The 15,744-nt window shown below is 36.8% G+C and overlaps 1 protein-coding gene across 1 annotated transcript; it reads right to left on the minus strand.

Moving 5' to 3' along the window:
* Positions 1-6,566: 6,566 nt before the first annotated feature.
* LOC139708222 (protein lifeguard 4-like) lies at positions 6,567-11,134 on the minus strand. Its single transcript, XM_071620193.1, has 5 exons — positions 11,003-11,134; positions 10,119-10,227; positions 8,790-8,895; positions 8,080-8,231; positions 6,567-7,137 (listed from the first exon to the last, which is right to left on the minus strand). Exons 1-5 carry the CDS (start codon positions 11,100-11,102, stop codon positions 6,882-6,884), a joined length of 723 nt encoding a protein of 240 aa, XP_071476294.1. The 5' UTR covers positions 11,103-11,134; the 3' UTR covers positions 6,567-6,881.
* Positions 11,135-15,744: the final 4,610 nt, after the last annotated feature.

The following is a 15,744-nucleotide window of genomic DNA, read 5'->3' on the forward strand; positions in this document are numbered from 1 at the left end:
GAGATAGTGATGATGAGAGTGATGATGAGGAGGATGTAGAGGAGGAGTTGGGGTGTGAACTTGGAGATGAGAGTAGGGAATACATTGAAGCAGAGCAACTAGGGAAAGATGCCATGGTCAGCTCCGGTGTAGGCATGAGTATGAAAGATACTGCTAGTAGTAATGCCATTGACTCAAACTTGCCATGCTCCTCTCATTCACTGGAGATGGATTTCATCAGCAAGGTTACCATAGCAACAAGAGACGACATGCCAGACGCAGAACTCTTGAAACCTGTACAAACAAGGATTCTTTCAGCCAGTGAAATGCACGAAGGAGCAAAGTCTGTTCCTGATGCAGAGTTATCGATGCAAAATGATAATAGAGGAGAGCGTGGGACATGTACCCAGCCGAGCGTAGAATCTTCGACAGCTACAACTCAAAGGGATGGTGAAACGGAGGTTGTTGAGACGATGAAGAAAATGCTTCATCAGCTGAGTCTGGATCACTCGTCTCTGCAGTCATCGGGTCATATACAAGAGACTGGTCAGGAGAGTCAGCCTTCATCATTTTCAGAATGGGCCGAGGCTCCGCCCACAAAGACTGTTGAAATGTTTGGTGCAGATTGAATACAATATATTAAATTATCCATTCACTAACCTTTCTTTGTCAGAAGGGAGACCAGGTCTAGGGCAATTACCCCCTGGGCAATTACCCCGGACCCTTCCCCTGGCCTAATCCTAATCTTAATCCTGAACCTAATCTTAACCCTAACCCAAACTCCTAACCCTAAACCTAACCCTAACCCTAATCTTTACTCTAACCTTACCACCAACCAGTATTTAGCCGGGGGGTAATTGCCCGGATACGGGGACACCAAGGATGTTCAGGTCCTGTTGTTTTCAAAGCAAATGCAAGCTGATAGGGAGAAGATCAGTTTGATAAGGGAGAGCTCTGTTACATCAGTATTCTTGAAATAAAATGCCCCACTGCACACTCAGTTTAACCTTGACGAGTACAGCAAAGTCAGACAGATGAGTTAAAGTTTCTTGAAAATCGGACACAAGATATTGAAGATATGGAAATTTAGGGTTTTGCTTGCTTTCACTAAACAAGTGTAATAGGTTGTAATCACATTTTAGCATGTCAGATTAGAAGAGTCATGTTTCTTTTTTGCTGATGATTCATTGATTGCTAAGTTTTAGTACATTTTACCTAATTGGAATTTATTTATTCTGTTTTAAATCTCTTCAAAAAAAGAGGAAGAAGAAAATACAAAGTTTGTATGATAAATATTGTGTGCAGATTAATGGGTGACCAGTGCGATGATGAAATCATCCCTTATCCAGCATGCATATGTGATTATGATCAATATCAGTGAAATGTGACAACTTGTTGTGTATGAAATTTCTTACATTTTGTCTAATTTGTTTTGTTTTTTAAATAATATGGTTTTAATGAAACATACCATTCTGCTAGTGTTGATTTCACTGTTTTCAATTCAACTGTACCATGGTGTAACATTGCACTGTCTGTCAAGGTCGAGTTACAGTGCAAGCGAGATTGCACTTTGTTAGTTTCCATGGATGCTAGTTTGTAATAGTAATTATGATAATAATGATATATTTATATAGCGCATTTTCCGTGAACGTACATGTTCAAATGCACTTTACCAGTAGATTATTGACATTAATGAAACAAGTGAGTTTTAAGATGTGTTTTGAAGGTGATGAGAGATAGCTGGTTGCGGAGAGTTTTTGGTAGTTGATTCCTGCATTATTACCTGCATTTCACTCAACATGGATGTAATGCAATCATGATCAGGATATCTTTTGCACAAAAGAGACTGGAATTTTCCTCCCAACCAGACTACATATTTCACTTGGAGAGAGAACGCAGAATGCACTTACATGCAAAATTTTTTACTTAAGCTTTGGTTTGAGTATGACAGCTTTTGGTTACCTCAAACATATCTCATGCACAGAGACTCCAACCCCAAGCACCTTCTGATCTGGAGTATTCTCCCACCTGAAACCCCTAAAAACGGGAGACTCCAATTTGATGTGCGCGAAGTGCGAAGTCCCTTGCGGCCGGGGTCCAAGCTCTAGGGTTATAGATGCTCTCTGGTGCTATCTAAGGCTTATTTTGCAACATACAATAGCAATAAGTAAGAAATCCTTTCCAACGGGAGACACAGAGCCAGGGCGGAAGAAATTAAATCTCAAGCGGGAGAACGGGAGATTTTGCAAAAATGGGCTTTCGGCGGGAGCTCTCCCATCGAAAACGGGAGAGTTGGAGTCTCTGCATGCAAGGTCTAACACATCAATTACCGCTTAGTCGCCACTTGCGTGTATTTCCTTCGCACTCCCGGGTTGGCTAACTAACGTTAGGCACTGTATTAGTTCTCCGCCCACAGCGCGCTACGTATTATTAGCGGATGTGTTATATACACATTTCATTGTAGGATGCATTGTGCATCATTGCTTTTGAAAAACTTTGTTAATCTGCCACCTGAAATCTATTTGAAATCAAAAATATTCTCACATTAAAAATGGTTTTGTCACCTGTTACATCTGGTAAAATACATTTGGATTACAATTATTTGTGTTTTTATGGAGGAAAAAGGTGAATTAGGAATGTCTTTTGAGAGCGATGAAAATCCGTCGCCCCAGCTGATCTCCGATTATGGCGCGCGTTACATGCAATGTGAATGTCTGGCGACTTTAGGTAGTGGCGACTTTAGGTAGTGGCGACTTAATGGTAAATTGACGTTACTGTTTGGGGAAACACATGCAGAGTGCAACATTAACTATATTTTGCTACATTCATCTCGAGCAAATTTTGAATGAAAAAAAAAATACTGTGAGAAGAAAACTTACAACCATTTAACAGTACAAGTGTATCATTAGACTTTCAATCTCTACACTTTTCATGTGCAAGCAATGTGAATTAGTCTCCTTTAGTCAAGTCTCGACTAGTGTGGTGATGTCATTTTAAGGTTTTTAATGGAATACTTGTCTGTTTCCAAAACTCATGTGAACAAATCAAAATGCTGCAATGTGAATGAAAATATCTTCACTCATTTCATATCTACGTTCCGACTGGATAAGTATGAACGTCCATACTGCACTATTACTTGTTTTGCCTTATACATTTTCCTTCATTGCAACTTTTTTCTATGCATTTCTTCCTTGTCTCAGGCACACTCCTGAAGTATGCTCTGATTAAATACTTCACTTGATATCTTACAACCACAGAAATCGCTTTGTTTTTGCCCTGTGTATTTTTGTCTCAAAAATTGATGCTAGAAGTAATGTGTACACAGATACTGCACACTACTTCCACAAGTTTGAAGAGAATGACCAGAATGCGAGCTAAATTTGACTGTTGAAGAGCTACAACACTTCACATAAAAATTTGCATCATAATAATTTCTGCAGAGTTTCACCAAACTACACAAAGGATTGCTTATTGATACAATGTACTGCCGAGAACAGATGTGGCTACTCGTATCACAATGACTCATTGGAAGTAACAAATGACACACGCAAAGATGGACAGCAAGGTGCACAAAATTTCTTTAGTCTGTGATCTTTCACTACAAAATAAAGAAGACAGACTCTATGTAATAGGTATGTGTACAGGACGTACCGAGTATCAAGATTTACTTTATTGCCTCAAATACAGAACTCCCACACACATGTGGATGTAGATACATGTATAGGATTTCTGGAAGATATAGTAGACTTGCACAATGTGTAAAGTACTTTATCAAGGTACTTTAAATGCTTGATTGTTTAAACTCTCTCTCTCTCTTATTGTCTGCAAAGCTTACTGATATCTGCTGAAGGACCTGGCTGCTAAAATGAAGTGAAGAATTAGTACCCCTGTAGTATGTTTTCATTTGTGTTACTTTGAAGACTTGGGTTAATTTGGTACAGAAAATATTTAAAGTTCTATATAAGAACTGATGAAATCTTGTAGCCTTTACATTTACATTGTATCACATGGTATCTCCGTGAAGTCCTTTGCAAAACAAACGATCTACAGTTTATCACATGGTTATGTGTATGCATGTTTTGTATAACAATGTGTGGTTTCCCAAATAACTACATGTATACACTGCCTCACATCCTCTAACCAAGTTTCCAGGTTTCCTTCAGCAGATTGAGAAAATAAAGCTGATCACAACTGAAATTACTTAAATTCCCTTCATAAACTTTTACATACATTAATACATACATAGCATCTACATATACATATAGAAGAAATGTACAAAACAAATCTTTGATAAATGAACAAAAACAAAAGATACAAAAGTTGCAACGTTACATTTAAGTAAACTATATACAAAATACATGTATTCAATAATATGTATCATTTCAATGCTATTGCTTCTGAAAATTATTTCATCTGTTGGAATACTAAAAAAGTACATCCACACCATAGGTATGACATCTGTGGGGGGGGGGGGGGGAAGTATGTTGGAAGCTGTCAGAATGTCTGACGTTTCAGCTGTTCAAACCTGCATGAAGTGACTCTAAATATCACAACACTGAGGAACAAGATTTTGATGACATCACAATCACCTGTTCCATCCAACCACTCACTGTAGACATACCCATGAGATGACATGATCCTGACAAATGAATAAAAAAGATATAAATATATATTTATCTTTTAAATCATTTGCTAAAGCTGCTGAAAATTCAAAATGTACAAAGTTTACACACACAAGCCCAATACACTGTGAATATGTTTGATAATGAAGCAAGCACATCAAAAACCCGACTACAAATGTATCTGTATACATTATATGTCAGAAAATACTGTACACTATCTTTCTCTTCCTTTTTTTTTTCTTTTGGCAGTATGCGTGTATAGATTTCTGTTGTAATTTGAAATGCAAATATGCGGCCCATTAAACTAATATGATGTATAAGAGTAAGTGCATCAGCATTATGTTGAATATGCACTTGAACCAAATAAACTACATTGTACAACAGTACCTATGTGTTGTTGTTTTGTGTAATGTATCGGTAGCAACTACAATCACTTGTAAAATGTAAAGCCTGTCAGATTCATCTGAAACTGCTGAGTGCAAGTATTCATTGAAAAAAATCATTGTGGTTATACATGTACATGTACAATAAGCTTCCATGTTGATATCATTCATACACATACATGTATTTATCATTGACCTTAAAAACCTAAGAAATATTTTTGCAAGTTCATGTCTGTTTCATTTGCTAATTTAACAGTTTATACATTCATACAATACACGAATACTACATATAAATTTATTAAATCTGTGACTTATGTATATAGTCATTTGATAATATCACTGAAAAAAATAACCGCATAATAAAAACTAAAGGAAACTTCAGAAAATATGCAAACTATATCCTGATTATAGAATAATCGAAGACCAGCATTCTTGACTCAGACACCCTTTAAACACTTTATGGCCGTGTTCAGAGATTTGACTCATTCAACTGCACGCCAAGTTGGCAACGGCTTCCATCATGCAGACAATGGAGTATGAAGCCAGTTAATGTTCTAAAAATAAAAGGCACTGAGCTGTTGATGTGCCATAAACAAGTCTAATCCTTCTATGCTTTTCCTCTTATATCTACGGTATAGTTCACCACTGACAAAAGCAATTCATATTTGCAAAATGATAAGCAAAGCCTTGCACATGTATTTTCCTCTGTTGCCCACACCCTTCTTGGGTGCAAATGCTACTACGTTAGTTCTCCATGTGGAACATGAGGAGTTAAAGTTTTCTTACACACCCTCTTACAAGAATTTTCTATGCTTGACTCAATAGTACCAGTGTAGCTTTTGCACACACACATCACTGTTCAGACTTTGTGTGTTTACTGTTCTCCACACGTTTGTGTGTTGTGTGTCATTAAGAAACGTACATCGTGTCAGCTATAACAGACTGGTCGGAGCCAACTGACCAAGAAACCATCGCTGTCAGGTCACAACTGTTGAGCTATAATGCATTGCTGGATATCTAACAGAAATGTGCGCAGTAGTTATTGAAGCAAAACGGGACTTGAGCACTCATACCTGTTATTTGGAAACCCATAGATAGGCCTTGACAACAGCACATTTACCAAATTCGACAAATTGTTACAATTTATAGGAAACTGTGAGAAAAAGAAAACCCTCAAATAAACAGCTTGTAAATACGAGAACATAAAATAATGACATGACATATGCACAGAGTATGTACATCAGTTGAAGGTAGGAGAGGAGACTAAGGAAAAATGGGACACAGAACTTGAACCAATCACCAGGTTGAGAGGATGATGAAAGAATGTAATGGGCACAGAAGTCACCCTCTGTGACATTGTAATGACATCAATTACATAATTGATGAATACATTATGATGGATTACGGTTTTTAGCTGAAATGTAAAGCTCCAGCATAAGATTTCACACACGGTCGTAGAAGTGACCCTACTGCAACATTTACATGTGACAGCTCGGAAGGCCGGCACACAAACAAGCCCTTTAAGTCTCATCAAGGCTAGTGTTCCTTCTACACACCATATAATGGAAGCCATAGACCATCATATTACCTTGCTGCTTTGCTTAATTAACTCTTGCTTTGGAGAATTAGTTTTTGTAAACCCATTATCTGGAAAAGACACTGCAGAGGAAGGTTGTTGATGACTGGATTAAAGAAGTGTATGGATTCACTTTGCTGGACTTTATAACTTCTCTCAAGGAGTCATCCTGTTGACGCGAGATGTTGAAGAAAAACACACTGATGAGTTTCAATACCTCATTTAACTGATATCTTTATTGCTCACTTAGATTCTTGATTCATCCCCCACGTTGTGGCAGTCCTGAGATCTCGCTGGAAGCCATAGGATTGCCCTCGCTCTTTACTTCTTGTTTGCCTGGTTGAGGATGCGCAGGATGTACATGAAGAGGTTGATGAGATCGAGGTAGAGATTGATGGAAGCCACGATGTAATCCTCGGCGGATAACTTGTGCATGAGGAGGTGGATGTCGTAGATGATGAAGAGGCTGAAGAGGACGGCGCCAAAGATGGCCATGATGAGCTCCAGGACGTCGGAGTGGGGGAAGAAGACTTGGAGCAGTCCGCCCATTATGAGGACGATGAGACCAGCATAGAGTCTGGGGACAGGAATTGTCATTCATACTGGTACTCTTTCTCACTACATGTATATTTCTTAAAAAGGAAATGTTCCTACATTGTATTTGCCACACAAGAAAAAGTACCAAACCTGCACACAAATCTGACGAGGTAAAAGTTGATCAAAAAACTACACATTTTGTAAGTACTACAGTACTAAAATTAGACCAGAACTTTGCTCACAAAACACTCAAGTATGCAGGACAATAGCATCACTTTATTACTTTCACTCTGGACAGCACAATATCAAACAGTTATATTGACCTTGAAAACAAAGTCTTATGCCCATGTGGCTTTGCTCTTGGGTTTGTTTGTTTGTTTGTTTGTTTGTTTGTTTGTTTGTTTGTTTGTTTGTTTGTTTGGGTTTTTTCTGATGGGAAAGTGGGATATCAAATCAAACTAAGACATTGAGTTTTTTGCATTTTTTAATAGCATGGACCAGCTGAAAAACAGCCATTAGCTGAAGCAGATCCCATACAAAAATGAAATAAAGTGAATACTGCTGCCAGAGATAAAAACAAAAACAAAAACAAAAACAAAAAAAAAGAGAGAGAAAAAAAATTCTGCAGGCCTGTAACTGCTTCATTCATCATTCAATTCTAAAAGTCTATTATCCAGTCTTCTCTTGAAATGGGCTCCAAAATTTGTGTGACCTAAACATAATGATACCTGCACACTTTCAATAGCCATAACAAATTTTACCATTCCACTGTTAAAAATATCATATTTTGGAAATTCCATGTGAGAGATCAGCTACAAAGAATTTTCAAAGTATCCCATGAATTAGCATGTAGGATAATCAGGGCGCACATATTTATGGACTATTGAGAGAATCCATTAAAGGTTTGGCTGTTCACTTTGTATAGCACTCCTGCAGAGTGATAAAATCTTCTGAAACACGTGGTGACTGCTATTCTACCTACCCTGCACCCCAGGTACTGAAGTCTTTCCTGCTCTGCACGGTGTACACCAACAAGCCGAAAGAGACGGCAAGGGTGAGAAACAGGGCCTCGATCACCACACTCTTGTCGTAAAAGGTCACCACTGTGCCCACTGAATAGGCTTCAACCAGAGTCTGTCGGAGCAAAGACGAATAAACCCAGCTTTATATGGAATTTTGTTCAGTACAAGCATTTTGTTTGCTCATGACGTATTTAAAGTAAAAAATCAGAACTAATGTCATCCTTAGACTACCAACCTCCCATCAGATATTGCCAAAATTGCATTAAATACTTCTTCATGTCAACAAACAGATTAAAGAAAAATGATTTAAAAAGAATGGAAACACATACATAGTGTACCATTGGCATCAACCACCTTTAGACTCAAAGCTTACAATTTTTTTTTTTAAAAGCTCAATTTTTAGTTACCAAATATATGAGCAGAATAAACTAAAAAATGTATGATGAAATCTCGTCATTCTGACTTTACAGATAGGAACTGATATGATGTGTTGATATGGTATGCACTTAAAAGTAGTGTACTATACCAATGTCATAACATATTGTGGTGTTCACCGACCTTAATCTATTCATCTGCAAAAGAGATTCACTTGTTCAATGTCATTTGATATCTCAAAGCAAACTTTATAATCGCTCTGTTGTGAGGTGTACTGCATTACAGAAGTTCTTACAAATAGTGAGAGCAGGATCATGTTGACAGGGTACTCCCTTCCTTTGACCAGCAGTGCCACGAGGAAAATGAAAGACAGGACAAATGCAATCATCAACATGCCAGGACTAGTGTGTTTGTGCGAGAGAGGGAGAGAAAGAGAGAAAAAAGTAAGAAGTGATGTACGAAGAAACCATTATCTAATTGGTTTCTAGGTTTTCTTAGACATGTCTCTTACTCCTTTCATGGCACAAATAGCATTCACTGTGAGATCTGGAAGAAGTACATTATAAACAACATGGTAACCTTGTCTCATTTCTCCTTGTTACCTCACATGGCCTTGACATTAGTGATTGCTGGTGGTATTTAGCAAGTAAAAATGAATTATCATAGTCTGATTGGGATGGCAGAATTTACCTAATCAACAGACTCCTCATTATTTCAAGGGTTTGTCCAGACATGCATTTTTTTCTGAAGATACTTTTTAATATGTATTGCTTTTGAATACTGATTTTTGTAAAAACATCTTCTGAACAGCAACATATCTATTTCATTATAATTGTAACAATTCACTAGCGCACAAACAGCATACCGCAGAATTTTACAAGTGTTTTGTAGAGAAAGATCAGTTGTGAAATTTGTTTGGGAGATGAGAATGTCAATGAATTCTACATTCCATATAGTCTTGGATCAAAAAGATAAGATGATCACTCTTCAAAAGCTTTTAATGATTTAGGAAGTCGACTAGACTTCATGTTTTACCTTTGTGAATTTCTAGGTGGGTAGCCAAAAAATAAAGCGTGCAAACAGCTACCAGTGGTTAGGCATGGACAGGACTACATTTGGAATTATGAAGTCATACATTATCAAGTAGACATCTTCATTACAACAAAGCAAAAGCAAGAATACAGAAAATCATTTGCATCTTTCACAGAAAAGAATGTTCCCACCAAATGTATTTATTATGTCACCTGAAACAACACTGACAAGTTATGAAAAATAAACAATACACAAGTGTTGAATCACTTATCACTTTTTTTTCCTTTCTTTTGGTCATGTCAACAAGAAGATGGAATAATAGCACCACTGCAGAAACGCTACCCTCTCAGCTAGTAGTAGTCTGTATAAATGTGCATTACATCATTACGAACAACAATAATTTCTTAAACAACAATAGCTTTTACTAGCTGACACTATATTTTAGATATCTCACAAATACACTGCAATCATGAAGCATCTGTACAACCCAATATTCAAATACTACAATGTACATTGCAAGACAATTGTGTCATTCTAGTGACAACCATACACACAGAACCAGTCAATAATATGGTAGAGTGCAGCCACTTACCTCTCTTGGATGTAATTTTTGACACCTTCAAAGGACATAAAAATGCCAGACACGATGGCAGTCAATAGCAGCTGCATCGACAGAATTCCAAACACCTTCCTCAAAAAATCTGCAGAAATAGAGAGGGGGGGGGGGGGGGGGGAGGACAGAAAGTCATTAAAAAAAGAAGGAAATGATGAAGAATTAAAAAATGAAGACAGTAGTTAAACCCATGGCATCAGCAAAAGTGTCTAAAATCTAATAGACATTTAAATTTACTGAATATTTGTAAACCTTCTCTCAAGCATTGACAAGAGTTGTCTGAAGAGTCATTCTGAAAAAATAAAGTGCTACAAAACATTTACATTCTCTCCATATCATGCAATTTTGAGACATACGTTTTTAAAGTTTTTCTGTTTTGTTTTTATTTTTTCAATGAGCCTCTTCAATACATATCAATGACACCATGTTGTTATTCATCTTCTAAGTGACAGGAAGAATCTGTTTCAGAACAACAACCTAAAATTTGAATTTTAGCCCTCCGTTTCCACAGGAGCAATAACATGACTAATGGAATACGTGGTCATATATTGTACGTACTGACAACTGGCAATGATGGATGTCCACTGATTTGCTTCACTGATATACCAATAGCTAAAGTTGTCCGCTGATGTTATGTAATATGAGATTTCCACTAATCAGGATTTTGATCATCTTAACACACTCTTGAAGTTGTACAGTCAAGGCGCATAATTCTCTGAAAGACGCATGGAGATGAGCAGGTGTTGTTGCACTTTTGTGTCTTTTAGCTTTAACTTGAGAAATAGCAAAGAAGTGACTCTTCATCTTCAATCAATGAAGTTTGTGTTGGCTAAATACTGTGGAATCTCATTCATTTAACTTACTCATGCGGATGTCAATGCGGGCTGACAGCACACTTGAACTGTGGGCAAAGTCTTCCATGATAGAGTCGTTGTAATCGTCGATTGGAATCGTTGTCGACATGGTTGGTTTATCTTGCAGGCAACAGCTGTAAAATTCCTGAGAAGAAGCAGTAGTAAAAGGAGTATGACGCGAGATACTAGTGATATTGCTGCAGTTCAAATAAGCCACACAACAGGAAAGAAAGAGAGATACAAACAATCAAATATCAAAACACCCAACACCCATCACCGACACTGATATGAGCGTATGGGACTACAGCCTGTACAGGCGTTAGCATATATTTATTTTTCCAAAAAGCACAATAAATCTACCAATATTTTCAACTTCATTGCTTGAGATACAGTTCTTGATGACAATCTATATTAATTTATGAATATTAGATGACACATATGACTGGGTAAGGCCCTAAAATAGCAGATTCAAAGTCATGTGACGAGATAACCTTACCTTTTTATATTACGACGGCCACGTACAACCCCAAAACAGTAATAACTGTTGTAAACATACCACAAGGTGGCGTCGTACTGAACTTCCAGCCAGATCGAGAGCCGAAGGCTCTGCTTCCAGCCAGAGCCTTGTAGCTGCTTCCAGCTTCGTGATGACCCGAACTTGTTACAACTACTTATCAAAACAAACAAACAAACAAACAAATAAAAAGTACTCAGTAGTTAGTTAACTAGTCAGGAGGTGACAGAGGCGAAATCGACTGATTCTGATGGGGATTCTGATATCAAATACAAATTAAAACTAAGTCTTCTGAGTAAATATGTTACGATGTAACTAGCCTTTATAATCCTATACCAGATATCTGGACACTTTTACCCTATTAAAGGTAATCATATCAATTTTTACATGGTATATTATTCATGTGGAATTCCTATTCATTTTAATTCCACTATTTATTTTTTCTCCTTCCTTCTTTCTTTTTCTTCCCCCTCTCTCCCCTCTTCGGTTCTCACTTTATTTCCTTTATTTCTCTCGTTCTCTCCCTCTCTTTCTCATTCATATTTACTACCTTTAAGATGTAAATATGCACAAGTTATGTAAATATGTTTCAGGAGTCTGTATATATGTTATATTCTCAATTACTCTGTACATAATTATGAATATTACTCGTTATGGTGACCTACAAATTTTACAAGCTATGCTTTTAGTTGGGTCACCCCATTTCCGTTTGTATAAGTACCCTATATTCTGTCAATTCATGCTGACATTGATTATTACTGTAATATTATGACTGTGTCAATATGTAAATAACAATGCAATGTAAAAATGGAAATGAAACGAATAAATTCAAATTCAAATTCAAAATTCAAATCACATATTCGTCTTCGCTGATAACGACCTCGGCATCACCGATTTCATCTTTTCTCGTCAAGTGTAGAAACATCCGTTTGCAGAAAAACATTATTCAATGAAACAAAACGAATAGAGCCTACTTCGGTTTGTTTTCATTTTAATTGTATTCATTTGTGCTCCTCCCATATTTTCCAGATACAATACTATGGGCCCTACCACTAATATCAATACTACTTTTATCACAATGCTACATATAGCAAAGATGATGAAAAATGATAAAAAAATATTAGAAATAAAATGAGAACAATATTATCATATCCCTCATCATTGAAATCCTGTTCTGTCTATACAAAGCGTCATGTGACCAGATATATTGCATCGCTATAATATTGATGATGTTGAGAACAAGATGTCCATGGAGAAATGTATATATGTATATATATATATATATATATATATATATATATATATATATATTGTTTTATAATACACTTGTATGTATATTCGATGTATCGACAAATCATGATTAAGTAGATTAAAGGAATCGAAATTCGATTTGGAAACCACACAAACAGTTGCTGAAATTAGAAAAACAAATAATCATGTTAAAATCAAAATGTCAATGCATAATGCCGTGGGTTTTTCATGTTATGATTAAATTTATATATTGGTTTGTTTTAAATAATCACCAATGCTAACAGTTTGTATCTTACTTAAGAGAAAAACTAAAAAACAGCTATCTAAATGGCGTACACCGCGGTACACTGATCATCTGGGTTGCAGTTAGTATATTTTTATTTCAACAATAAATATTGTACTATTTTTTTTATATTCGTTGGAGAGATATAAAGCAAATATAGAAATTATCATGTCCTGTTATGTGCCACTAGTGAAATTATGTATTCCTCGGTGACAGAAATTGCGCTAAAGTATATTCTTGTCACCACGAAGTTAGTTTCGTGCATTGTATATTTTGTTAATCATAAATCCCTCAGCAGTAAAGTCTTCTCAATAAAGTGATTGGTCGACATACCCTCATGTGACAAAATACTAGACATTGCATGCTACATTATGATGCTGATGATGTTGAAAACATATGCCAATGGAGAAAAAATGTGCTATGTAACGGTGACGACATTATGGTATAGTGCACTATACCATAAACGTCGTCATAGACATGCCAATCGATCAATAGCTTTTATTGATAGCGTGTGTAAAATGCTGTCAGTCGATGTTGAAAATTCGTTGGAGGGATAAAAAACAAATTCACATCGCACTCGTTCGTTCGCAGAAATAGCCCTATTCCTGTCTCCGCGGGATTTATAATTTTACCCACAGCCTCTCAGTGTGTGGTTTATTTATTTATGTATATATTTCAAGGCAAACATTTTCAGTTCAAACGATAAAGGAAATGAGATGACAAAGCCGATAGGCCTAAACTGACAGACTAACGCCACTTTAAATGGACGTTTATCTAATCAAACAACATTGAAGAGGGACTGCAATCTGAGCTGTCAGAGCTGCGACGTCACAGCATAGTGCAATATTTATATTATTAACCATGACGCGTAATAGCTCTTTGGATGCGTTAAAGATGATGCTTTAAATTTACTTATCATAGCCTACATTCGACCTGAAGTTACACATGCCGCCACTGAATCCCCATTTGAAATGAAAGAAAAATAAGAATACTTTGTATCATGCATTTTGAATAGACAGCAATGATGACTTTTAAGGGAAAGGTGGTTGCAGGTGTTAAAGGGATAGTACAGTATTGGTGGAGGCGAGAATTATAGACTTTTAACTTTTTTTGTGAGATACCAAGAAACCACTTACGAAATAGTACAGGGTATACCATTCTAAGACGAATTCAAAGTTTATTTGATGAAAATTGGTTTTGGAATAGCTGAGACATCTAAAAACAAAGTAAAATAAAGCGATCATAATAAAAGGTGGGTCCCACCTTTTATTATAGGGTTACTCTATTTTGCGTATCTCGGCCATTTCAAAAACAATTTTCATCAAATAAACGTTGAATTCCTCTTGGAGTTACATGCTCTTTCATATTTCATGAGAGGTTTCTCATTATCTCACCCAAAAATGTTAGAAACCTGAAGTTAGGTCTCAACCGAAACTATACGATCCCTTTTTTAAAAATCATTGATCGAAACTGATTTTTCTTTTCATTATTTTGACAAACAAACCAATGTAAGAGTTGCGAGGCGATTACATCATCGTCCGGTCTCTTATATAATGGTTGTACGACATGTGGACCTTGAAATTTCCATAGCTTATTTCCAGTCCTATTAGCTCTTCTACCATTCTTAATGTTTAGAGGTTTTTGTATTTGTTCTGTTTTTTTTTTTCTGTATAACCCAGGTTGACACTGAACTCGAGTGGGTTTTGATTTTTTAAAGAAAGTGAAGGAACTATGTCCACAGTGCGTGTGGCCCTGACGGATCAAACGCCACAAACACACAACGACCTGTATCAACTCTCACTACGGTAAAAAGATGGAATCAATAGCATTTACAACGCATGCGCACACGTACGTCTATGAAAAACAAAATCAAAATCAATGGCATCAACAACCGCGAAAATGCTGCCCCTCCCCCCCCCCCCCCCCCCCCGCACATACACATACAAATTCACGCACAGAGAAAAAAAAAACAACAACACTCAGAGAAAAATACAACACTCAGCGGAAAAAAAAAAAACAACAACAACTCAAGGACTGACTAACAAAGTAAACACAGCAAGGGTAAGGGGAGAGAAAGGTGGGGGGGGGGGGGGGTGGGGATACAGAGAAACTCCTATACAATTTACCGGAACAATGAAATTATGCAATGAATAATTACAGTAACCTTTAGCAGGTTATCAAGGGCAAGAGGAAAGCAAAACTATAATAAGCCAGTGTAATTATGAAATGCAGAAAGCAAAACAAGAAAGGACAGGAAATTGAGAGTGATGAGTTTTTCCTCCATAACGATTACCCTTTGAATTGACAATGGACACTGCAGGATGTTTATAGTCGGTGTCGTAGCAAAACATGAGAGTATAACGGTGTTAGTGCGTCTATAACGGCGCGATGGCAGCTTGCATGAGGCAGCGGATGGAAGTGCGTGATATACAAATAAGGATAAACACACTTCCTCGTGTTTATCATAAATACCATTTAAGGAAAACCTTTTGTTTGTTAAATAGAAGGTATTTAGACATTCTTCAATTTTCATCATTTTTCTGGGCCGAAAAAAAAGTGCTCAGATATCTCTCTCTTTTCATCAGTATCCTGTTTCAATGTGAAATAAAAAACAACAAACAAGCAAACAAAACAAAAAACAAAAAAAAACCCCACACACGCACACATGTCGCTATCACATCATATTGCTATAATCCTCATAAA

Source organism: Diadema antillarum, unplaced genomic scaffold, assembly GCF_040938485.1.
Source record: "Diadema antillarum isolate AM-2024a unplaced genomic scaffold, OU_Dant_1.0 seq00001321_RagTag, whole genome shotgun sequence".
Taxonomy (NCBI): domain Eukaryota; kingdom Metazoa; phylum Echinodermata; class Echinoidea; order Diadematoida; family Diadematidae; genus Diadema; species Diadema antillarum.